The sequence below is a fragment of the Miscanthus floridulus genome, chromosome 11 (assembly GCF_019320115.1).
Source record: "Miscanthus floridulus cultivar M001 chromosome 11, ASM1932011v1, whole genome shotgun sequence".
Classification (NCBI taxonomy): domain Eukaryota; kingdom Viridiplantae; phylum Streptophyta; class Magnoliopsida; order Poales; family Poaceae; genus Miscanthus; species Miscanthus floridulus.
In genome coordinates, this window is record NC_089590.1 from 48,884,355 (window position 1) to 48,910,645 (window position 26,291).

General features: G+C 43.9%; 2 protein-coding genes and 2 long non-coding RNA genes across 5 annotated transcripts in view; all 4 read right to left on the reverse strand.

The window, feature by feature from the left end:
* The window catches only part of LOC136491908 (MLO-like protein 1), a 62,765-nt gene extending 40,350 nt beyond the window's left edge, over positions 1 to 22,415 (reverse strand). Inside the window, exons 1-3 of the mRNA XM_066488111.1 lie at positions 22,130 to 22,415; positions 21,961 to 22,013; positions 21,681 to 21,856 (exon numbers count right to left, since the gene is read on the reverse strand). Coding sequence (XP_066344208.1) covers positions 21,681 to 21,856; positions 21,961 to 22,013; positions 22,130 to 22,240 — 340 coding nt within the window. The 5' untranslated portion in view covers positions 22,241 to 22,415. The remainder of the gene's footprint in view (positions 1 to 21,680; positions 21,857 to 21,960; positions 22,014 to 22,129) is intronic.
* Positions 1,003 to 3,316, reverse strand: LOC136493110 (uncharacterized). Of its 2 annotated transcripts, none has more exons than XR_010768303.1 (4): positions 3,183 to 3,316; positions 2,124 to 2,317; positions 1,425 to 2,035; positions 1,003 to 1,321 (listed from the first exon to the last, which is right to left on the reverse strand). It is a non-coding gene; the product is annotated as an uncharacterized lncRNA (long non-coding RNA). The 2 variants fall into 2 exon arrangements; XR_010768304.1 differs by lacking the exon at positions 3,183 to 3,316 and adding an exon at positions 2,405 to 2,511.
* LOC136493111 (uncharacterized) lies at positions 3,843 to 6,338 on the reverse strand. The gene is made up of 3 exons (XR_010768305.1): positions 6,241 to 6,338; positions 6,035 to 6,174; positions 3,843 to 5,952 (listed from the first exon to the last, which is right to left on the reverse strand). It is a non-coding gene; the product is annotated as an uncharacterized lncRNA (long non-coding RNA).
* LOC136493807 (uncharacterized) lies at positions 10,243 to 11,854 on the reverse strand. The gene is made up of 4 exons (XM_066489948.1): positions 11,824 to 11,854; positions 11,605 to 11,733; positions 10,939 to 11,307; positions 10,243 to 10,383 (listed from the first exon to the last, which is right to left on the reverse strand). Exons 2-4 carry the CDS (start codon positions 11,680 to 11,682, stop codon positions 10,243 to 10,245), a joined length of 588 nt encoding a protein of 195 aa, XP_066346045.1. The 5' UTR covers positions 11,683 to 11,733; positions 11,824 to 11,854.
* Positions 22,416 to 26,291: the final 3,876 nt, after the last annotated feature.

The following is a 26,291-nucleotide window of genomic DNA, read 5'->3' on the forward strand; positions in this document are numbered from 1 at the left end:
AGCCCCGACACTGGCACAAGCCCTATAAAAAGGCGCCCAAGCCTCGAGGGCATCCAAATCATAGGAATCTGGAGAGCATATATGTGGGGAGGAGCAAGAGCAAAACAGTATAGCGCAATGAAGGCGAATGAGCAGGGGTCAGGAATTAAGAGCGATAGCTACTTACTGGCCTTTTCGCCAATGGAGTAAGAGGCTGCACAAGCATAGGATAAAGGGCTGTAACGATGCGATATTGCAAGAGACCACGTAAGAGCGAGAGCACAAGCAATCTGAGAGAGACAAGCACATGATTATTGCCATGCGCCAAGCCCATGCATCACCAAGCGAGCCAAAAGTGACCCACAGCGAAAAGGGCAGGATGGGAGATACCGCAAGAGAAAACGTAATGTCCCCCATTCTACCAGAAACACTGTTTGCAGCTTCACAGCTCCATCCATCCTCGATCGAGAAGCTGCAATGGTTCAAGACGTGCAAAGCCACTATAATGTGGTGTCAATAGTTCGCCATCATCGAAAGGGCAAGGTACAGTTACCCGCTCCTCAAGATCTCAAAGCGCAGGGCTTTTCGCTCAGGCAAAGGAGTCGGCCCAAGAAACAGCGAACAGCGACTCTATCAATACACCTATTCGTCAGATACCTCACAGTACATTCATCGAATGACGCTATGTAATAAAAGCAAAAAAGTACCCATAGAAGAAAGAAAAAGAGCGAACTCCTTCAAATTAACTCCGCCTGCTCAAGCAGCTTTAATTTGCAGTTTCGCGCAAGTACAAAGCGTTTGTGACGCTCCCGTCGGAGTCAAAACACAACAATCGAGCACGTATACTCCGGTGGAAACGAATCCCTCAAAACTCATTCTTTCTCACGCATCCTGTCATATTGCATCAATATAAAAGACGACAATCGCGAGTTTGGAAATTTCTGCCGATGGCGCCTCCACGAAGCGCCACCGACGACGAAGTCCCCACACCTAATCATCAGGGGCCAAACTTCAGCGGGGTGCGCAGGCTCCGCGCCCTATGCACAAGCATAATTTAGCCAACAAATGTATCAAACCTTACATCCAACAAGTCCAACTCCAACAAACAAAAGTATCTCCATCCCCCAAACAGAATGTCAAAGGTTTTCGAAATCTAAACAAGACCTAAGCATCTACCCGGTCTTCGGCACTGGCGCGCGCCGCCCTAGCAGCAGGACCTTTCGGGCGCCGGGCTTGGAGAAGCACCGTCACCATCAGCTGCAGCCTTAGTAGCTTCTCGATGGCGTTTCTCCTCCAGGAACGCTAGCACAGTTTATTTAATCGCCTTCTTCTCTTCAGTGCTCTGATAAAGTAAGAACAAGGCATCAAAAGCTATTCAGTCGAATCAGAAAGGGGACGGTGTCACGAAAGGTACAGCATGAGCGAAAACGTAGCAGTCATGATACCTGACCACGGCTACAAGCGCCTTGCATTATCGCCATCTCATTCCCCCCGGCGGCCAGAACTCTTCGAAGAATCTTTTGCCCAGGGCCTTGGCCTCCGACGGGGTTCGCCAGTAATAGTTAGACTCTTTGATGGCCAGCCCAGACAGATGAGTGCACCCGGCGACGGCGTCGACCAAACTGTGCCCTATCGCCTTAAAAGCGGTGATAGCGTCGAAGTCATGCCCCGACATCATATGGCCATCCAGGGCGTCCATTTCGCCCTAGAGCCAAACCATGAACTCATCCATGGTGCACTCCCCGGGGAACTCGGTGTCGGCACCAGCACCGCGCAGGCATTCGCGGTAGCGTTCCATCACTTCCCGGGAGCGAGAGGTAAAAGCATCCAGCTCCTTCTGATGCGCCTCTCGCTCCCTCTCAAGCTCTCTCTTGGCCTTAGCCGAGGCCTTGTCGGCCTCCTTTCGCGCAGTGCATTCGTCCTCCAGCTTCTTCTCTAGGGTGGAGATTTTCTCCTCAAGCTCCTTAATACGCCGGTCCTTCTCAAGCTTTTCAGCCTCAAGCTTCTGGCGAATAGCCCCGCCTTAGCGATAGAGGCTACTACTCAGCACCATAGCCTGCAGAGAACAAGAAAAAGTCATGACCCAAGCAAAGCGAAGTAAAACCAAAACCGGCAAAAATGGCGGGGAGGCGAAAGGCACTCACACTAGCAAGATGAAAGGAGGCGGCCTCTACCAGAGCTGAGTCCTCGACCTGCAAGAGGTCTCGCTCCATCTCAGGTGCGACCAGCGCCTTTTGGCAGTGCTCAGCAAATTTCGAGGCGTCGGAGTTTTCGCCTGGTAATATCCCAATCTGGCGAAAGTCAAAGCCGCAGGCCAGGTTCGCCTCCAACGGTCCACCTAAAGAACGAGCAATTGGATAAGACTCCTCCCTCGCAGGGTCCATCTCACCCGACGAACTTAACCCTGAATAGAAATGGGGCTCACCGTAGTCCCCCTCCTTTGCACCCAAAATCAAAGGGCCGTGGCCCACAAGCAACCCTTTCGCCAAGCTAGGTAAAGATGGTAATGGGCCCCAATACCCAATACCTGACGGGTATTTGATCCATTAGGGGACGAGAAAGGGATCATATCTTTACCTGCGGGCATCTAAATGGACAAAAATCCATCCCCGACGGGTATAGCGGGTACGGGAATGTTCCCTGTTTACCCGTCCCCGTTACCCGTTGGGGAACCCGACTATGCACAAAGAAGCTCAACATAGGTATTTTGGCCCAAATCTGAACAACCATATATATAGTTTGTGTGTTCTAGGAACCCTAGTTCAATTTTTCCTCACCATCTCCGCCAGCAGCACAAGCACGCCTGCCTCACGAGCGCTCGTGCCCCTCGCTTCCTCAGTTCGGTCTCTCTGCCACCTTTGCTCGTCCTCCTCGCAACCTCGCTCCTTCTCCTCGGCATCTCCGAGACTCCGACATTTATACCCGGGTGAAGAAGAAACGTCTCCGATTGCAAAGCTGCGACCCCAAGTGTCCTTCTTTATCGGGTATGTAGTACCCGTCGGGTATCTGTTATCCGACCAATGCCCGATGGGTACGGGGATGGGCAAGAATCTATACCCGAGACAGTTAACGAGGACGGGGACGAAATGAATTCTCCGTAGTGGGGAAGAGAATGTTCCGACGATACCTGACAGGTACATCCCCGTTGCCATCCTTAAAGCTAGGAGTTAGCCGGACTGCCTCTTGATAAAAACAGCTCTTACCTGTCTCAAGCCCCTGACCATCAGAACGTTTCGTCAGTTCAACTTCCTTCTCGCGCCCTTCCTGGCTGCCTCTTTTCGCCTTCTCAATATGGGAAGACGTTTGCTTGCGTTTTTTGAGCCATCGTCGCGGGGGCACTACCTCAGCCAACTTTTTCCGTGACGGCCAAATCCGTCAGGGAAGGTACTAAAAACCGTCAGGGAAAACTTTTTCTGACAGGTACCGTCAGGGATGGCCCGTCAGGGATGAACTGACAGGGAAAGTCCACCTTCCCTGACGGAAAACCGTCACGGAATGGTTCCTGACGGTTACTGCCGTCAGGAGAGAGTTTTCCCGTCGACTTTTTTGTTTCCGTCAGGAGAGAGTTTTCCCGTTGGTTACCATACCGTCAGGAAAGGTTTAAACTTACCCTGTCAGTTACAGTACCGTCTGGGAAGGTTGAAACTTACCCTGCCGGCCATCTCCCGTCAGGGAAGGATCAAACCTTCTGCCAGCCAACCACCATCAGGGAAATCACAATTTTAATATCGATAAAAGCTCATTCAACTATTCAAATCATTGATTAGTCGATCCTTTTAATTTAACTATGCATCCACACACCAACCAACATTAAATGTTACACTCAACTGTTTGATACATATAATTATTATTGAAGTCGTTTATACAATGTCAGCAAATCTTATGCTACATTCTAAAGGCCTTGCAAAATAAAGCAAACCCAAGTTGGAATGCTATAGTTCATGCAACCAACATGTAGAAAATAGAAGTTTAATTCCTACTTCCTACAAGCCCTTTGACAGCAATACACATTATCTACTACACATCCATTCATCTCCATATCCTACATTCAAAACAAGATAAAAATAACCATTAGCAAGAGATCATGTCACAATGCTTATGAAAAACTTGTGCTTTGTTCCTCATGAGTAAGTTAGCAATGTCTTTCTTGGTTAGTAAAGCTCTCTTTACAAGCAAAAAACATCTACTAGATCGCAGGTACATGAACAAGTGATAATGGCATGATTGCATCAAAGTAGACACCTGGTGACTAGGAATTCATGAAAAAATGTGTTGTCTACTAAAAGCACCCCCCTAGTTAGAAATAAATAACAGAGCTCAACAATCACAAAACAAGGAGTTACCTCAGCAGCTAACTAGACTTCACATATATTACTAAAAGTTCAGTCCCAAATATATTAGTTACATACTTGCTGATCACAATCCAATTCCACATGAGATGCATACATAAGGCAGCTTGTTAAAAGTTCCTGTAGGACAAAAGTTTAACTGGCTAGATCTCACAAGTTATTTAGCTAAATGCCTGAATCACATATGAGATTTCAGCAATGCTACTTCATCTAAGCAAAACTATCTTTAGAAACAAAAGTGAACATGATAATATTTTTAGAACCAAAATTGCTCAGATTTCTATGCAGGAGTACTTGCCAAATGTAAATTCACAAAGGTGCATGAAAATGTTAACACAATTTATTCCTATATGTATGTATTAGGCACAGCTCAGTGAGGACAAATAGACTACATATCTGTTCTGCGAATCAATGAAAAATGCAGCTGCCCAATAAAAATCCAGTGCTTATTGTTCAAATCAGTGTTCTAGCACCTCTACAGATGGGTAAATAAATTGCCTAAAACAATCTAAAAGTATTTTGTACTTCTACCAATCTAGACAGCTCCTTGCCGCAGGGAAAGAACTAGTCTGGGGCAACACAAAGTCATTTTCTTAGAGGGTTGCATTGTGGTCATCCTTGAAGTAAGAGAAGAAGTTAGTAGTCACAAAGAGAAATAAAAAGACTTAGGACTTAGGCTAAAAATTATATAGATATTCTGCTTGTGCCAATGAATGCCTTAACGATCATGAGTACTACAGTTTAGAGAAACAAAACAGTACCTTCATCAAAATAAAGCAGAATGTACTGCCAAGTCTGGATGAAAACTGGCCACATGAATCTGTGTGGCAATATTACCAAGCAGCAATATATCAAACTTAAAGCATAAAGCTAGAGTGAATTAATGTGAAACCAAAAAAATGTAAGAACAATTAAAAACCATGATCCTGCTTCCATATATGCATGATAACAGTCTGTACTGGCATACAAGACAGATTAATTGTAACAAGCACATAATAGATTAATTCCCTAGCCAGTGTTCATGTGTACCATAGATAAACAAAGCCATGAAAGAAATATCTACAATGGTTTGGACAATCTAAAACACTGATGGATATGCTCCTTTTCAGAATAAGAAACGTGCTGTTCTATGTTGGACAAAAATAATCAGTATGTACAACGAAGCATATGGAGCTTCTTCCCTAAAAAAAGTATATGGAGCTTCTTGTAGTTCAGAAAACTTCAACAAGATAGTGCACTAGTATAGAACCTATCTTTAAAACCACAATGTTCAGATTTAAAATATTGGCTGGATAGCAAAAAAGAGGATGTAGCGTAACAAATTAGATCGAAAATTAGTTGTAGAAAGGCATTATCTATTCAAACAATAAAAATACTTGCAACTATCTTCAAACTATGCAGATCTAGCCTTTTCAAACAAGGCATATTAAGACAATAAGCAAGCTTTTAGGTGGTACATATTTAACTTTTCCCTCACGTATATGGTCAGATACTTAACTGTTGAATAAGGAACATTGGAGATAGATCTCGCGGGGGTTGTGGTGCCTCCATATCATGGATCCGCCGGATCCCGGCATCTTCCTCCATGTGCAAGTATCTTGTGCGCGGCTGCAACGCCATGGACCTACGCGGGGAGGAGCAGGGGCTCACCTTGCTGGATCCCACCATAGAGATGCGAGGGGAGGACTGGAGGAGCAGGGGCTCACCTCGCTGGATCTAGGGGGAGTGAAGCCGCTGTGGACCTTGCCTGTGTTGTGCCACCCTTCGTTGGAACCTCGCCGTCTCATGGCTGATGGATCTGCCACATCCGGAACCTCTTCCATGACCGGCGCAGTGACGCATGACCCTGTGTGGAAGCAAATTAAAGGGAGAAGGCGTGAGAGGGAACAGAGAGAGGGAGCAAGGGGCTTACCTCGGACACGCATCGGCTGCGGCATCGCCTGCGTTGCGTTGTGCTCCGCCCGTCCATCGCCGTCTTTCGGAGAGAGAGAGAGAGAGAGGGGGGAGAGGGCAAAGAAATTGGGAGATAGGAAGAGTCCGCCCAGGTGAAAGGATAAGGGTAGGGGATTTTTTTCACTTGCGCGGGGTGCGCGGCCGCCGTGGCCCCTTTGCGCGCCATTCTTTTCGTCCCCTCTCTCTGACACGTGAGCCATACCAACGCTGAAAGCGCGCGGGTCTGATTTTTCGGGGGCGCCTAAGTGTCCCTGATGGTGCGGATGCCTTCCGCTTCGGTTTTGCTCCACACGTCAGAGAAGGAGCAGCGCCCGTGACGGGAGGTCCGGACGGACGGGAGTACTCCACGCCGCAGGGAAAGAATTGGTCTGCGGTAGTGGGGGCTGGCCTCTTTGGCGCAACCTTAGGGAGCGATGGCATCAAAGATAAAGGATGTCACAGCAACAGGCCTTTTCAGCGCCATTCGTCCGGATGTCGAGGTACCCTGAAGCGAACTGAAAACAAAATCAAATACAAATCAGAAATGCAGCAACAAGCATCAGTCAGAAAACATGATCGGAAATGAAAGCTTTTTCGAGTCAAAGATGGAAACAAGGCCCGAACCCTCACGTACCCCTCCTGCGTTAGTCGTGCCACTATCGCGGTCCGAGCCTCTAAGAGTAAATTTCTGGCTCTTTTTCGAAGGCCTCGCCATCTCGCGACCCAGTCGCACGTCACCGGGCTCCGAGGCCTTGCGCTTCCTGACAGCGCACCTCTACCCCTTTTCCTTGACAGGGCCCTTCTCCTTCACAAGGATAGGTTGTTTGCATTTCGCCTTTTCGGCAGCATCATCCTTCGGTTTTGCCAGCAAAGGGCGATCTTCATACTCAACCCCATCAAATCGAACATGCAATTGATACGTCTCTGAGAGCCCAAGCTAGTAATCTTGGCTTCCTCCTCCTTTTCCAAGTATGGGCCACAAATTCCAATTAATAGCTTTCCCCTCGACAAACTCGACGAAAACCTGGTCATTTAAAAATTGTTCAGGTCACGCTTTGTCAAGGGTGGGGCCGCGATAATCACCACGTGGAACTATATCCCGAAAGCGGGTGTAGGTCTGCAACGGCCTCCGCCCCAAAGCCACCCAATCTTCAACCAGGTCCCGGCTTATTTGAAACTGGGACCTCAGCGCGAAAGCATCTCCACTAAGGGCTTCTTCTTCGGTGGTCTTGGAGAAGATCGGTAGGCGATTGCCCTCCCATTCGGCAAGAGTAGAGACAAGCGGAGAGGCCTGTTCCCAGCTATGCCTTGGCTTCTTGCACATCGCATCGGGGCAAACTCGGTGGTAAAACCAATACTTGGTCCACTAGGGCCACTTGTTCCGGTAGGTGGGTACAAGGTCGATAGTGCCCCGTGTCTTCTTTGGGACGAAGTTAAACGCACCGAACTCGAGAGGCAGCTTCTTTCCAACAATGGGGTCCCAGACCTCGCCCCTTCAGCGTTGCGTCTCGTAAAATCATATAAAGGTATCGGCATTAGGTGCATGGCCCAGCATCTTCATGGCCATAGCGAAAACGCTTAGCCGGGCGAACCCATTAGGGGTCAACTGATGCAATTGGATCTCAAATCGCCTCAACACTTCGCTGACAAGCCTGTTCGTTTGGCTGTGGCTTATCGTAAACGATCGTAAATTTTCAGCCGGAACAGTATTTTTCTCTCACACAAACCAACCGGCAGTACTTCTTCACGAACCAGCAATGATACGAACCAGCCAACCGAACAGTCTGAAAGCCTTCCAAAGGAAAATCCAAGCCCGCAATGAAGTAGTCGCAAAAAAACACAGCCTCGTAAGGTCTTGGTTTCAGTATCACCTCATCGCCAGGAGGGCGGAAGGAACTAGGAGTAAGAGGCCTTAAATAATCCCTGTTCACATACTCTTGGATCAAATTGTGGGTCACTTTCGACCAACCGAGATAAAATGAACAGTTAGTAGGCAGCACGATCAGCGGGGTCCCCTCAGAATCGACAATGGAGACGTGTTCCGATTGGTCAGAAACTGACAGGCGAGGCAGATCATCCCCCTCATTGCCTTTTCGCCCTGTCGACTCGGTGCTGTCCTCCGCAGCAGCAACATCCTCCCCAGCAGATCGTCTTTCGACGTCATCGGCAGGTGAACCTTGAACCTTTCGCTCAACTCGGGAGCTAGTAGAGCTGCCGCTTTCGCTCGAAGATTCAGAAGGCGTGGACGCAGTCGAAGAGCTCTCAACCGAGGGCGCCATCTAAAGTGGAGGCAAAATTAACAAAGAGAAAAACGAAAGAGAAACAAAAACATGCGCAACAAAAAACGCGAATAGTGGAAGTAAAGGGGATAAAGAAAAACATAAAGAAGTTACCTCAAGCGAAAAGGCAGGACGAGGCCAGCAAAGCAACCGGAAGGAAACGTGTCACCACTCGCCAAAGAGCGAAAAAGACAAGTAGGCAGGAACTCTGAGTAAGAAGCAAAGGACGGCATGGCCTCTCCAAATGATGGGCGGGGTATTTATAGATGCCCCCGGGCACTCCCAACCGTCGCGCAAGCGCGAATCCCCAAACAGCGTGGATTCTGAAAACCAAGCCAACGGCCAAAAGCGACGGTTTGCCTAAAAAAATGCGACCAAAAAGTGTCGCGAAAGCGATGGCAGGAACCAAGAAAAAAACCAGCACATCCTTTCGCACCTCAAGGGGACGGCGCAGGAGGATCGACAAAGGAGTCCTAGAAAGTGAAACAAGGCCATCGCTGCCGCCGCCGCAGGAGGAAAAAGGGGTATCCTGTAAATTCAAGGGGAGGACTTGCATTCTGATAATACTGAATCAATTCAATATTATGAATATTGGATCTATCAAATCAATTCATGGTTGATAGTGGAATAATATAACATAGGAAGATCTCTTATCCATACCCCTTGTGGATTGGAAATTTGAAAAGGATATTAAAAGAAAACAATTGCTTAATTATAGTATTGATTTCGGAGTTTGTATATTTTGTGGTAACTGTGTTGAATACTGTCCCACAAATTGTTTATCAATGACTGAAGAATATGAACTTTCTACTTATGATCGTTATGAATTGAATTACACCTCCAGGCCCAGCGGCCATGGCTGGTGGTCGGGACCACCGGCTCACGACGAGGGCAGTTGAAGCCCAGGAGAGGCGTAGGATGAAAAGACCAAGCACTACTGGAAACTCACATTCTTCCGTGCGTGCGAAAACGCACAGAAAAATGCGAATACCGTCAGAAAAATATTTTTCTGACGGTGAACGCTCAGAAAAATACACACAGAAATATGATGTCAGAAAAATTAATATTTTCTGTGTGTTCACCGTCAAAAAAATATTTTTCTGTGCGTAGTACACTCACAGAAAAATGTGACAGCCCAGATTAAATATATTTTTAGTGTGTGTGAAACCACACAGAAAAAAGTAAAAACCCGCCAGAAAAATAATTTTTCTGTCGTTATCATCCCGACAGAGTTGTAGCTGCCCACTCACAGAGAAAAGCTTATTTTTCTGACGGGCACGGCTAACGCACAGAAATATAATATTTTCTGACGGGCATTTACAAAGCACCGTCAGAAAAAACACACTTAAACATGCAGAAAAATTAGATACAATAATTATTTAGGAACAGTACCAACATCATATTAAAATAGAGATTGTCCATACAATAATTTCATTACTGCATAATAAATAGCACACATGTAAACATCCAAATGTTCAACACATTCATTCATAGCATCCAGGCTATAAGTAGATGATGTCCAAATGGTTCGGCATCGATACATTCAAAGCATTATCATCTCATCTCAGTAGTTCAAGTTTTAGCTGAGATGCATCATCGGGTAAAACTAAAGCTAACGGATAAGAGGCAGCTACTAGTTCATGTGCATAAGCACAACTCTACAAAAGAAACTACCACCACATCCATGTTTTGCAACTAAACCATCAGATTATCGATGCATGATCTCCATTGTTGTCGGAACCTTGATTGTTGCCAATGTTTACAGCATGGAGATCCTCATTGGTGTGGCAAACATCATTAGCATTGTTGTCAGATTCTGAGGCAGCATGAGAAGAACCAGTTGCCTAAATGTGAACAAAGTTACAACAGTAAGTGGAATTGTCTCCAAACAATATAACACTTTTAGCAAAGCTTCTAAATTGGACAAGGTTACAGGAGTAAGTAAAATTGGACAAAGTTTAAAGTGTTCCAACTGTAGGTTTTCAAGGAGGTGTGAAACATTACAAACCAACATAAGGCCACTTCCTCATTGCAATAGCCATACAAATTCACTGCAGTAGCTATACAACAATCAAGATGAGGCCACTTCCTCACTGCTGTACTCTGTGTTGCCATTCTAAATAGGACCCCACAAAATACTAATCAGTTTGTAGTTCCTTTCCATCTTAAAATCTCTAAGTCATGGATCTGACAGCTAGAAAACATATTGATTGTGGAATGAAGATATACTCACAATTGCTTGCGTAGCGGACAAATGTCGTAACGCTTCTTCTGGCACAGCCCTTCCTGTCTCCCGATAAAGATTCTACAAGTGTATTGCAAGCATAGATACTTCATATCAACTATTAGATAATTCACATATAATATTGGTGAAGTATTTACAAGAGCATAGCACATACCAGTACCAAGCCTACAAGAACGTTGCTTTGCTGCAGTGCATTGTCCTTGTCACGATTCTCTTGTTCTAGCCTTCCATTTGCACGACGTAGCTCTTCCATTTCACGAGATATGTTTTGCGTAGTCGCTGAATTTGATGGACGGACGCTTCTTTCCCTTCCGGCTGCCCTCACATCTGAATACTTAACCGCACCATGTGCTATGGCAAGACGCCCATGCTTTCTCGGGGCACCACTAGACACATCATATAGTGCCTTCTCATTTAAATATTGTTGTTGCTCAACCTCATGCCCATCCACTTCCATGTCTGCACCGTCTCCATCCTCTTCGTTTGCACATTCTATCCTCTTAACAGCAGCAAAGTAGTCATCCTACAAAGACCAGAACAAGGAAACATGTTCTAGAGATGTACAAATAGCCAAAATATGCTAACTTTGTATTCTGAATTTTTTGGACAGCAGCAAGAAAGTCACTTCAATAAATCATAACTAGAGATCCAGATCACAGAAAAATATGTTCTTTAACATTTTGAAAATCTTAAGAAGTTCTCCACATCTTTCTAGTTATAACATAGACTTGATTCTTAAGTTAACAGGGTGAAAAATGTAACTCCCAAACCTGATGACCTGAAGTCATGAAATTTTTCAGCACACATGTCACATACATACCATGAGTTTCTGTGCTTTCTGGTTACTGACTGGACCACATCTACCAGTGCTATCCAAGCTTTTCATGCCAGATTTCATCGCAGCAAATGTATTAATAGGGGTTGCTTTCTGTGGTCCAAAGTTAGCTTCCTAAAAAATAGTAAATTTTCCAATGAGATATGAATATACAATAGGCTACTAAGTTTCTACAAAGAGATGAAAGAATATACACATGCATACCAATACTTGTTGTGTCTCTGTGAATGGTCTAGATCCTCCTCGGTTTTGAGAAATATCTTCATTACTTGAGCGAGATGTTTGCCCTCTCTTACGTTTTACCTTGTAATCATCTGAGCACCAATAAGCACAAAGGAGGGGCCACACCTCATCACTGAACCCCTCAAGCTTTCCTTGCTTGTATTGCTCATACTCGAGGTCAATGTGGCATGCTACGGCCTTTTTTATGGCTAAGTGTTTTATTTCCCAGTAGTACTTCTTGACAGCATCAACACGGACTTGATACATCATGTTCCTCACCCTTCTCTTCAAACAAGCTTCTAGAACACAGTCAGCAGCTTGTTGATCTCCTTCTGGAACTTGGAACAAACGCTGCACGTGTACAGAACCATGAACATAGGTTTCAGATTGCATAGATGTTGCTCAGAAATTTCAGATTGAACATATCTTACCCAAAATTCGGAAACCACTTTTTCTCCCCTTGTCATTCCCGTAGCTTCAGGATTTTTATGAAAATAATCAGACCAATCTAGAGCTGGGCGCTTGAATTCATCACCGTTCTCATCCACCTCCACAATCACACCTGGATATTCTCTTCTAACTATGACCCCAAGCTGAGTAGTGTATTTGTAAGGTGCCGGGAAGTAAATATAACTGAATTGCCTGTGAATAAATATTATATAGTAACAGGTCAGCACAATCATTAGATCAGTCAATCATAAATATTTTATGAACCTTGCTGCTATGTTGCTTCCTCCATCCATACTTGTGGAAACCTTGTACTTTTGGATGGAGGATGGACAGGTGGGTGTGCTTGCTTATTAAGTGTGTTAGTGCTAATGCATGGTCTGGATATATGATTGGATTGTTGGGTCCATGTGGAAGGCTAAGTCTTGTGGACTCATGCATACATACATCCTGTGATATACTATGTAGGTTGTATGTATGCACAATAAACTCCTGATAACAGCATGCTGTTGCTAGCAAGATCTCAGGTGCAGAGTCAAATACTAGCAGCAGCAGCAGCATAATAAAGGCATTATTAGTTACATGCTTAGTGTCCATTCTACAATCTTCTGACGCTGCAATTTAGCCATACTAAAAATATCACACAGGAAGGATCTGCTCATGAGTCTCCTCCCCAACCACCCTGTGCTTCATATTCTTTTAGATAGATACAAAAACAACAAATTGGACCTTTAGTTTGCTTGTACTTAAACCACTGCAGCAAAACAAATCAGGCTGCAGGAACCTATCAGTGAAGTGAAGAAACTAAAAAAATAAATGGCAAATTGGACAACAAATTGGACCTTTAGTTTGCTATGAGAGAGAGAATTGCTATGCAAAGAGAGAATTGCTGCAAGAATATACTCACTCGTCACCACTTGGTTTAAGAGCCACTTTAAAACCACGTGCAGGTAGTTTAAATTTTGTTCGGGACCCTGCCTTCCTTCCTCTTTTTTTGGGTGCCTCTATTGGGGGAGCTTCAACAATTGTTGTCGTTTGTGCGGCATTGCCTGCAGTTGCAGTTCCAGAACCTTCATTTGTTTGGGCTACACTGCTGTTGGCTACACGGCGTGTGTGTCGAATGGAACCGCCTGCACTTTCAGAGCCATCATTCCTTTCAGCGGGACGATAACGACTGGGTACACGTTTGTTGCGTGTACTGACCATCTGCAGTTAATATAATATGTTAGAACCATCTTAAAACAAATAGTGCATCAAACAACAAATTATTGGAGGGGCAGCAAACTAGGAAACTGTGATATTAATTGTTATATCAAACAACAAACTGCAGTTGATATAATATGCATTAGATAAAGGATTGGAGACAAAACAACATGAATTCAGATTTAGTAATACTCAAGCACACATGCACACATGCAAACTGCTACATTAATAATACTGGATTGTTTGTTGCATATTCAAAAATAGTTACATAGGATCTTATGCATAACAAATATCATAACTAAAACATATATTTTGGACTGCATATTCAAAAATCATTTGGATCATAAGTTTCTTCATCTTCTTCATCTATTGCTTCATCATCCACTTCAATTTCCTCCTCTTCCTCAATAGCTTCTTCATCATATTCCTCATCGATAACAACTTGTTTCTGTATTGCTTCCAAGTCTTTTGGGTTAGTAACAAGATCTGATTCCGTTGCAAGTATGGAGTCCAAGGCATCACTCAAATCAATGACGAAGGTTCCATCCAAACCATCAGCTTGGTACACATCCTGCACTACCCCTTCCATATTCATAGATTCACTACTGCTTTCATTCATAGGCACACATCCATGTGGAGCAACATGGTAGACAACCCACCATGGAGACAACTCCTTGTTCTTACACGGGTATGACAAATAGTACACTTGAGTAACCTGACTAGCCATCACAAATGGGTCAAAATTTGATAATCCTAATGTATGATTGATCTCTACCAAGCCTAGATCTTCAGTACGCCTTAATCCATTGGGTGTTGGATCGAACCAGGAGCAACAAAACAGCACCAACTCTAGTTTCAGGCTGCCTTCCCACTCAATTTTAATTATGTCTTCTATGATTCCATAAGACTCTAGAGCATTGTCTGATTCATCAAAAGAAGTAACATAAACACCACTATTGGTGGTTGTTAACCCTACTCTTCCACTCTCATATTTGTTTGAACGGAATCTATAGCCATTGACATCATAGCACCCATAGGACCTAACTCGAGGGCAGTAACCATAGGACATTTGGCTCAGAGCATTGTGCATGCTAGCTGATTTCAAGCACTGAAAAACACAAATTATGCGATAAGTTTTTTATCATAATTCAAACTGTTGGAACAGAACCAAGGTTGAAGTGTATGAGAAAATTACTTGCTCTTTGAACCAATCAAAAAAATTTGGACCAGATTGTATACCACGGCTATTTTTCCAACCATTTAACCTTAAATCACGACGTTGCTGTTCTGTGGGAGCTATATGACTCTTCCACTGTTCATTATCAAAGTGTCTACATGAACAAAATTCTTGTTATGCCTAGATAATAAAAAAAATTAGAACAGAACAGTAATGATGTTTCTTGCAGAACATACAGGAAGAAAGAATCCATCTCCGGCATGTTTGTCGATATGTATAGAAAAGCAACCTTGTACTCCTTGTTTGAGAGCTCACGAATACCTCTAGGGCTCATGCAACGACCCGGGCATTTAAAAATATCAAGGTCACATGTACTTTGAAATGAAGATGCACAATCATCATAGCGAGGCACCTTATTTCTCACAGATGGAGCATGTGGTCTAAAATATAGACTTAGTGTATTTGCAGCCTCTTCAACAAGAAATGCCTCAACAATGCCAGCCTCAACACGAGCCTTATTTCTTACTTTTTTCCTAAGTTTTTGGATACACCTACGATGAGAGAGCAACGTATTACAGATAGCAACTTACGGTCAGTGACATAAATAAACTAGTTATTTCAATATTTCTAGATTTACCTCTCATATGGATAGCACCAACGTGCTAGGACAGGACCACCTAATCGTGCTTCATAAGGCAGATGTACGATGAGATGTTGCATAACATTAAAGAAACCAAGAGGAAATATCTTCTCCATTTTGCAAAGAAGCACTGCAACATTCTCTTCCATAGAGCGGACAACATCTTTTCTAAGCTCTTTGGCACACAATTGCCGATAGAAGAAACTAAGCTCAGCCAAACAACGCCACACATTATCTGGCAAAAACCCATGAAACACTACAGCGAGCAACCTTTCCATAAAGATGTGATAATCATGACTTTTTAGTCCAAAAACTTTCTTTTGCTGCAGATTCACACCACGCTTCAGATTGGATGCATATGAGTCAGGGAACTTCAAATCTTTGAACCATTGCAGGATGGTTGGCTTAACATCTTTGTGAACGCTAAATGGACCTCTAGGCCTATTCCACTACCCATTGCTCTTTTGCACCAAATGCATGGAAGGACGATTACATATAATAGCCAAATCTAGCCTAGCTTTCACATTATCTTTGCTCTTTTCAGCTATGTCAAAACATGTGTTCCATATGGCTTCACCCATATTCTTTTCATTATGCATCACATCAATATTGTGTGGAAGTAGCAACTTGTGGAAATATGGAAGCTGCCTAAAACAAAGTGCATGTGTCCAATTGTGCGATTTACCATAGGTTAGTGTATCACCAGCAAACTGGTTCACATGGGCTTGCACTTCCTCCCCTGTTAAGTACCTAGGAGCCTCATCAAACACCATGGTGTTCTTGCGAAAAGCATTAGCGTCATATCTAAATGGATGATCTTTAGGCAAGAAACGCCTATGGGTATCAAACCAGCAAGCCTTACGACCATTAGGGAGTAGGAATCCTCGACAACCACACCCATATGGGCATGACAACCTACCATGGGTGCTCCAGCCTGCAAAGTCCCCATAAGCCATAAAGTCATGTACTGACCAAAAGTAGATTCCTCTCATTGTAAACTCTTCCTTCAACGAAGCATCCCACGTTGTGACCCCATTCCATAGTTCTTGAAATTCATCAACTAAGGGCTGCATTAAAATGTTCAATTTTCTACCAGGATGCTCCGGACTAGGAATAACAAGGGCGAGAAAAATATACTCAGACCTTAACAGTGTGCCATGAGGGAGGTTCAGTGGGGTCACAAAGACTGGCCAACATGAGTAAGGCGCAGCATTCACATCAAATGGTTGGAAACCATCTGTTGCTACTACAAGGCGCACATTTCTTTTTTCCTTTGCAAATTCTGGATAGTCCACATTAAATTGTTGCCAAGCCTCTCCATCACAAGGGTGCACCATCTTACCACTTGTTGTGGGACTATATGATCTCATTAACTTGGCTGTGTCCCCATGTAGATATAGCCTTTGCAGCCTATCTGTGATTGGAAGATAGCGCAAAACTTTGCGTGCAACCTTTGTTCGCCCTTCCTTATACCGATTTTCAGCACAAAAATCATATTTTTCTTTTTCCTTGTTATCTTTGTAGAATAGCATGCAATTGTTATAGCAAACATCAATTTTGATATATTGCATACCAAGACCCTCTAATAATTTCCTAGATTGGTAGAAGTCATTAGGTAACTTGGAGTCAAGAGGAAGGAGTTCATGTACTATGCCTAGTATATCATCATATTCTGCGACGGACATGTTGTACCGAGACTTCACAGCAATCAAGCGAGCTATGGCTGACAAGCGTGAGTGTGTGGTTCTATCATGCACTAACTCATCTGCACTAGCAACCATCCTATAAAAAGCTTTGGCATAGGCTGTTGGTTCAGCATCCAGTATAGGTGGATGGTGCCCAGCAAGGTCAACCAATATTTGATCCATCTGATCAACTTCATCAGTGCCCTCTCTATTGCCCACACCATCATATCCATCATGTGAAATAAGCCCCTCATCATGCTCAGTCCAAGTTTCATAGTCTTCCTTAAAACCATACCAACACAAATGCATCTCTACAGTGAATCTTATATGTCTAAAGTAGTTTCGACATTGTGCACAAGGACACTTAATAGTATCATTTTTAGCTACACCAGGAATTGAAAATGCAATGCAATATTCAAGAATCCATTGCTTCCATCAACCCATTCATTTGAGGGAGCTTTGCCACGTTGCCAACCATTATACATCCATGTTCAGTTTGACATATTAACTAATTTTGTTTCAAATATTAATATATTAGATACCACAACAAAGGAAGCTCAATTATTTTTAGAGCAAGAAGGGACATTCTAAACTCAAACAAGTGGGCACACAAGTAGAATTTAGCATAACAACATACAACAATTTTATGTAGTGAAGAAATAAGTGTACCTTGAGTCTCAATCAGAGGTCCTCAACAATTCTTTAGTCTTGAAAGTAGTACACAGCAAATCCAATAGGAAGCTTCAGTCCTTGCCGCCCAAAGACTTCACTGCAGCACTCCTTCATTATCCCAAAATCTTCAATGCAGCACTCCGCTTAGCACAAAATCTTCACTGCACCAAGGACACGCAAATAAATAGATGTCACAACAATGACAACTGCATTATTTTGGATGAAAGGACAAATATTCCGAAAATCATACAAGTAGACACTCAAATAAACCGTAGAATAACAGGACATCATATTCCAAAAATCATACAAGTAGACACTCAAATACAACTGCATTATGATTCAATCTCATTTGTTGTACGGCGTTTCCTAAAAAAAAAGGTCGTACAACGTGGCCGTGGGTTAGGCGCAAGTGCACAACTGAGCAATATATGTATCATATATATCTTAGTTGTTATGCTTATGCACTGCTTTTAATTGTATTTATCTCACATATATCATACACTAGCTCATTTATTCTCAAATTGGCATATTAGTTCTTTTATATCTCTTGCATATGTTGAATTAATGAATTATATATTATGTCACTACAAACTGCTACTGGACATAAGAAAACATCCACCTAAAATTTCTAGCGAGCTCCGTCACTGGACATATCAATACATCCACAGCAGCACAGCTCAAAGATTTTATTTGTCAGCTAAACATTTTCACCTAGAACACTTCAGTCTTCAGTCTTCAACATCCAACAGATTATAAAGCTCAAATCAAAAAATTTCCACACAAATCTAAGCTCTCAGGAACCCTACCGCTACGGAGCCTGCATCTAAATCCTCTTACGCGACGAGACGAGTCTCACTTACCAGGACAGCGTGGATCGACGGGTGACCGGAGCCGAGCTCACCTGAAGGTTGTAGCACGGGACCCCAGCGGACCTAGGCCAGAGCACGGGAGAGGGCGCGGCCGCCGGCGAGCTAGGTAGAGGGAGGGCGCTCAATCAGTGGCAGTGGCCGGCGGGGAGCTTGGAGAGGCGCGGATCTAGAGGCGAGGAACTTCGGGAGACGTTGAATCGGCCGACGGCATGGTTGCGGAGGTCCTGCGGCGGCGCTACGGCGGGGCGTGCGAAGCGGCGGCGGCTGGGTGTGTGCCGCAGCGGCGGCGGGGCGTGTGCCGCGGCGGGGCGTGCGGAGCAGCGGCAGCGGGGCGTGCGGCGCTGCGGTGGCGGCGGCGGGGCGGGCGGCGCGCGTGCGTGACGAGCCGCGAGCGGGCGCCGCTTGCGTGCGGGCGGGTGTGTGGCGGAGTTGGGGGCGGGCGTGTGCGTGTTGGGGGCGGCGGGCAGCAGGTTAGGGTTAGGAGTCTTTTGCTTTTTTTTATTCATTAATGTATTTTCATTTCGTGACAACGCGCCAACACCGAAACGAAGAGCGCGTACGCCAAAATGAGAGCGCGAACCCCAAATCCTAGTGGTCGTTTCAATTTTTCTGTGCGTGTGTATGTTTTTTCTGTGTGTTTTCAAAAAAACCGACAGAATAATATAAATTTTACTGTGCGTGAACATAATTTTTCTGTGCGTATCGAGACCACCGACAGAATAATTGATATTTTTCTGTGAGTGTGAAGTTTTTCCGTGTGTATATTTCCACGCACAGAAAAAACATATCATTTTTCTGTGTGTTATTGTATTTGTCTGACGGGATTATTTGAAACGCACAGAATAATTTTAATTTTTCTGTGCGTATCGCCAAAAACGCACAGAAAAAATAATCACACACAGAAGAAAATGAGTTTCCAGTAGTGAAGGTGCCCTCAGCGAAAGGGAATATCCCCTCGGATCAGGGTAGTTGTAGGGGCATTTGTGTCCATGTTAATGTTACGGACGAGTATAAATAGTGCCCCCGCCGGGGTTGTAAAGAGAGGAACTCGTCTCCTGGTTAATGAGATCAGGTTAAGCCGCTTCCAGTGGCCTTTTCGCCAGGTTGTTCTTTGTGCCTTTGGCGTTTGTTGTTCTTCGTGCCTTCGACACTTTCTAAGGTTATGGCCTAGAACAACAAGCGCTAAGTTAACATTTTGGTTCAAGGGTTTTCTCTACGGCCCTTCGAAAGTACCAAGAGATGTCACAATTTACAACTTTTATTCAACCATTTTTTTAGGACGGCAAGAATTTTGCTATAAGTTTATTAGACTAGAGAAAACCAAAAGAGTAGTACAAAACAGCTAGTTCAACCTGACCGCCGTTCCAGGTCCCAAAGGAAAAATAAAGAAATTATAAAGAATTGGAATACTGTAAATTTCCTATGAAGCTCTGTGAAAAGTATCAAGAGATGTCACAATTTATAACTAGAGAGGTACCATTTATAGTAGCTAATATACCAAATTCATTAAATTATAATTTTGATACAACCTTTTTTTAAGACAGCAAGAATTTTTCCATAAGTTTTATTAGACGCGAGAAAACCAATAGAGATCCAATGCTCACAACCCTTTTGGACAAAGGAAAAATAGAGGAATTATAAAGAACTAAAATAATCTAGAAAAAAAATTCCTATGAAGCTGTTTCGGATTTGATTCCATAAATTCTATGAAATTCCTATGGATAGCTTGTTTTATACGAATTTTTGAGAAATTACCAAGATGTTCAACCTCGTGGTTTCCTCTGTATCATCAAATCTCTTTGTTGGTCCATCAAACGTTCGATCTTGTAATTTTCTGTATTTTGTCAATCCAAAGGATCGGACCCTTTAATACGCAAGGCTTTTTACTGAATCCTATACATTTTCCTGTGACTTTAACTGGTTCCAGGAACATTCCTATTCGGTTCTTGTGAGATTCGTGCGTTAGGACCCAAAATTTTCTAGACTTTGTCTACTTAATGTGGTAATTTCTAGATCTTGGGAATTAACGTTGGTTTTTTTTTTGTTTGCCAAATACTAATAAGATACTAGATGAATCATGTTTGAGGAAGAAGATACATAGACGAATTGTTATGATAGAATGGACTCACCTGTAGAAGTCCCAGGAGGACGGTGGCGGCGCTGAGAATGACTTGAGTGATGGCTAGGACGAAAGATGAAAATGTGTACCTGCTCCAACGCGTGAAGTGATAGCAACGGGACTTTTCCCTGAAACACACAAAAAAAAACAATTGATTATGCGCTAAATTATGCACTAAATTACTTGAGCATGCAGTTGAGTTATTGCATATGGTGACTCTCCAGTCAGAAATATCCTAGCGAATATATGCATCGTCTTTTGAAAAAAAATCTTTCAAACTTTAATCCGTATATCAATCATGATATAATATTTTTCTCTTATGATAAAACAGCATCAGCCGACCTATCAACCGCAGAACTGAACGGCTCGATAGACTACGCGCTTTTAGTCCCACATCGTGTAGCGATGGTAGGGGAGCACAACATATAAGGCGGAAGAAGCCATCACCTATCAGGCTAGTCTTTTGGGTTGAGTAAGGCCCCAAGGTCTTATATGTTGTCAGCTTCGGTGGACCTGGGACCTGTGGGAGCGAGCCAGGCCGGCTGTAAGCCAGCTCCAAGATCGTGAATTCGGTGGTCATCACCGGTTCCAACAATGGTAGAGAAGGCCCAAAGGCCTTATATGTTGTCAGCTTCGGTGGACCTGGGACCTGTGGGAGCGCAGGCTCGTGGTAACGAGCCAGGCCGGCTGTAAGTCAGCTCCAAGATCGTGAACTCGGTGGTCACCACCGGTTCCAAGAATTGGTATCAGAGCCGGTACCCGAGGTCAGAAAAAGCTAAACCCGATAAAAAAATCTCGAGCGTCACATATGGCGGGGGCAGCCCGATGTGTGACTAAGGGGGAGATTGTTGGGGTTTAGTCCCACATCGTGTAGCGATGGTGGGGGATCACAACATATAAGGCGGGAGAACCCTCACCTATCAGGCTAGTCTTTTGGATTGAGTAAGGCCCCAAGGTCTTATATGGTCTTATATATTGTCAGGTCCGGTGGACCTGGGACCTGTGGGAGCGCAGGCTCGTGGTCCACCGACGACTGCAGAGGAGGAGACGCCGTGATGAGCCGTCGCCGTCGCCGAGGTGGTGGCGCTGGCGCCCCGGCACGGCAGCCAGTGCTCCATGAGGCTCTCGTCGATGCAGATCTTCTGTATCAACTCCTGGAAGACGACGAGGAGTAGCGAGACGAACCCCAGCAGCATGAGCTCCACAAATTGACGGAGATGAGCCACCGTTACAGCCTTACAGGCAAGCATATCGAGATGCACAAACGCAGAGCACACGATCGACGATGACCACCACCAAACTAACCTTCTTTGAGCTTCAGCAGCGCCTCGTACAGGGTCTTTCTCCGGCGCTGCAGTGCCTGCGCTCGCGACACGTGCGCGGATCGGACTCGTCAGCTTCCATTGCCGGCGGTGCTGCGTGGATATACATGTGGAGCTGTTCAAGGAGGGCGGTTGGGTTCGTTTCGTTCCTCACCTTGCCTAGGTGATGAAGCGCGCGCTCGAAGACGAAGGAGATGAGGACGATGACGGAGCACACGGTCGCCACGATCCATGTCGGCGTGTCCTCCAGCGCCGCCTCCGACATGGCCGACGTCGAAGAACTTGTTGACGCCGAAAATCAACACGGGAGTCGCCGATGACTTGATTGCTTCACTTTCGTAGAAATGCCACTTATCAACAGAACTCCCTCTACAGCTACTGCCCTGAAAGGCTGAAATGAAGTGTGGTAGCTGAACACAGCTGAGCTCTTCAGTGTTGCATTGCTGCAGTCTCTTGTTCATACATATGCACAGGCGGCCGGGTGCTTGAGCCACTCATCAACCGGCTGCTTTTCACACCCGATCCCAGAGCTCGCATACGATTCTTTTCGCTGTTCTTTTTTTCAAGATGCTTTATCTGTGTATTAGTATGCTCCATACAGTATTTTAACGAACACTGCCTAAAGATATAATGTGAGAGTAGACCTAAAATAATTTGAAGATTTTAATAATAATTTATATAAAAGCGGCTGTACTGTGTGGACCGTTGCTTAGATAATTGACATGAGTGCACGATTATATTCATGAAACCACACTTTTTTTTCTTCAATTCAATCCTTGTGTCTTTGCGCTGCATGCCAGCACAGCGATTACTTCAAGTGCAAGCTAAGGATGTAATGCATGCAAGCTAGGAGCACATAGGTTGTATTTGGAACTTTGGATGTTCGTGTTACGGGAAAGAAAAAAATTCTATGCGGCAGAGCCCAGCGTGCGACACCGCTCAAACCTCTAAAAATTTTCAAATTTTTTTTTAAAAATATTTAGAGTCTAATAAAAATACAAAAAATATTTCTAATGTACCCAGAAGGACTGAGGACCGGCCACAACTCACAAGATTCATTTTTCACTTGTTTTGAATAAGTGCCGACACCCGGTATTTAAACCCACAAACCTCTCTTTTGCGCGATCCCTCCCCTACCACCACCGCATTACACAGTCACTTGTATCTAGTTTTACGATGCTATCTATTTATATTAATATGTACGAATCTTATAATTAATATTTTAACTCATAAACAATCTTAAATGAGAAAACTTTCAACTACAAAGTTTTAGATCTCGTCGAGCACTACAACTTTGATATAGAACATTTCTCCATCCAAGGCCATTTGAAAATTTCAAAAATTTGAAATTCAAAATCTGAGACTTAACTTATATATTTGAAACACTAAATGATCTCAAACAAAAATTGTATCAACTACAGAGTTTTAGATCTCGTCGAACTCTACAATTTTAATATAAATTTTGTCATCATCTGACTTCATTTAAAAAAGATATGAATTTATTTGTGTTGTAGCTATTTTTAAGGACAATTGACTTAGTCAACCGTCCTTAAAAATTGATTTTTAGAGGTTGTTGACTTAATAAAACTGTCTCTAAAAATCACTCATTTTCAGAGACGGTTGACATAAGCAACTGTTCTTGAAAATAATATTTTCAGAGGTGGTTCTCTTAACGAAACCGCCCCTAAAAATTAATTTCTAGCAACGGTTGTATAGCTACAGTGTCTCCCGTGAAGGTTAGCGATGGCATGCTAAGATAATTATTTCTGTTAGGAAATAGAGGCGTCTCTAAAAATCATTTCGGTACTAGTGGGCAACGCTCAATGAGGATTACATATGGTTGGAGAAGTTTCAAAGCAAGCGTTATGTTCATTTGGCTTATAAGCAGTACTTTTTCAGCAATGTATAATATTTTTTTCTCACAATAAATCAGTCAATAGTACTTTTAGCTATGACTTATCAGCCAAGCAAACAAGGCAAAGAATATTCAAGGACTGCTGGGAACTGAATGACTGCTCAAATCCCTCCACGCTTTCTAGCAGTTTTATGTTCAATTTATTGGAGAAGCCGAGAAGGTAGTGGACGGAGGAGGTGGTCACGTAGTTGAAGATCGGTGAATCTGAACATGTTTGGATCCTCGGTGGGGTGAGTGCATAGGATGTGAAAGAGTTTGATGACGTGGCAGTATGAGAAGCAAGATAAATACATTTCAATATCCCTCGGGAAGGAAAGGAATCAACGGTGAATGGGTCTGTATTTGATTACACCGTATCTGATTCGGCCCTGCTAGCGTCCGGATGTCTTGACGGGACGTCCGCGATAGCAGTCCGTTTTCGCACGTCCACACGTGGGCCCGTGTCGCCCGGATGTCACTCGACCATGCCTGCGTCACCCGTGCCCACGTGGGGTGCTGCGACGCGCGCCCCCTCCCGCTTTCCATGCGTATCTTAGGTGTAACACCCGGTATACTTTTGAAACATCTAGATACAACACTTGCAACATAAAAAAAACAAAAGAAACACTTGAAACATGCGCCTGAAACATATAAAAATACTTGAAAGATATTGCAAACATACGTGTGGCAGAACCGCCCGAAATAACGCCCTTACGGAGGTGTTCGTCTTCCACCAGACACTAAGCACCCCGTAAGCAAGCTACAACGGCGGTTTTCGTCGGGCACACCCCAAGGGAGAGCCCAAAATATCCATATTTTTCCTCAAGGATCCAATAATGAGAACGAGTTACAATATTTAATCCATTACATACATCCAGAGTTCTTAAAAATTACATTATTACATTTCCAAAGTCAGAGTGCGGAATATTAAACAACGGAATTAAAAATAAACATCTATCGATAATAAACAAGGATCCGTCTGTGCCCACCAGAAGAATCCTTCACACAACGGTATTCCTCAAGCATTACCTGCAACAGGGATAAATAAACCCTGAGTACACAATGTACTCGCAAAGACTTATCTGACTAGTGGGATTAATTCCCCGACTCCAAGGAATATGATAAGTTTTATGGGTTGCTGGGTTCCCTTTTTTGCAGAAACCAACACTAATAGTGAGTCCTTATTTATATTATTATTAGCAGCCATGATTAATTTATTCTCTAACCATTCTATGTAAGCACATGTTCAACTTTCAAGCAAGAGTTGAGCAATCAGTTCCATTTTCTCACATTTCATCTTTCAGTTCTTACTACGGTGCTAGACCCCAAACAAGTTGTACCGGATCGCTCGGCGATTCGTGAATCAATGCCCCCAGCTGGGTACCCTAAAAACACACGCCCCGCTTGTATCCCAGGCACAAGCAGGATCAACCCATCACCCTCCTATCACGGGGTCCAGGTCCCCGTCCAAACATGGACTCCATGCCCCCGCTCCTAAGTACTGGACTTAGTGCGGTGCAAGGATCTCCACCATCCCCGCCTCCAATCAGTTGGTCCGGAAAGAGCCAGAACCCACGACAAGAGAGCAACAAGTCTTCCCTGCGTTCATACCCAAGTATGTGCTCGGGATAATAAATTTGTGACTTGCCTAGTGACTTATGCAACGGCCGGTCCTTAACCGACACGGATAGAAAAAAAGTATAACCAAGTTATACCCTATTGGCCATAGGACACAACCTCTTACACCCACCGATACCCAAACCATATCTCTGTCCGGTCACTAGTTTTCTTTCCACCATTTTATCATGAGTGATCATAACTATCACCTATTATGAGTAACGACAGGTTACTCACGCTACCAAAATTCTGAGCATAGCAGCTACTCGACCTACACTAGTAGGGCTCATAGCTAGATATTTTTATGCATGTAGTTTCCATAAAATGTCTGTAACGTAAATGCACATCATATGTATATTCATTAATCATTCAAAAATAGGGGATATGCACCGGGGCTTGCCTTGGACAGGCGGTGGGTCAACAAAGTCAACATCAAATGGCTCCAGGGCTCCCTCCTGTACAAGAATCTCCTTCTCGTACTCCTCAATGACCTCCTCGTAGTCCTATTCGTTCACAGGCACGAACTCTACCAACTCATGATCTACATGCATGAAATGATGATGCAACACTTAATAATACGGCAATAATAACTCTTAAAATAAAAATACATCTATCTAGCTACTGAACTAGCTCTACCGACTAAGATGCTAAGTTACCTATTGTTACCACTAACAAGTATGAAGCATAGCATATATTATCTTAGCAACTAAAGGTATTCTTACTTTTAATACCAATTTACTCTATATATGATTCAATAGGGAGTACTAGCTACTCTATTTATCAACCTACTCTAGGGCTATAAAAA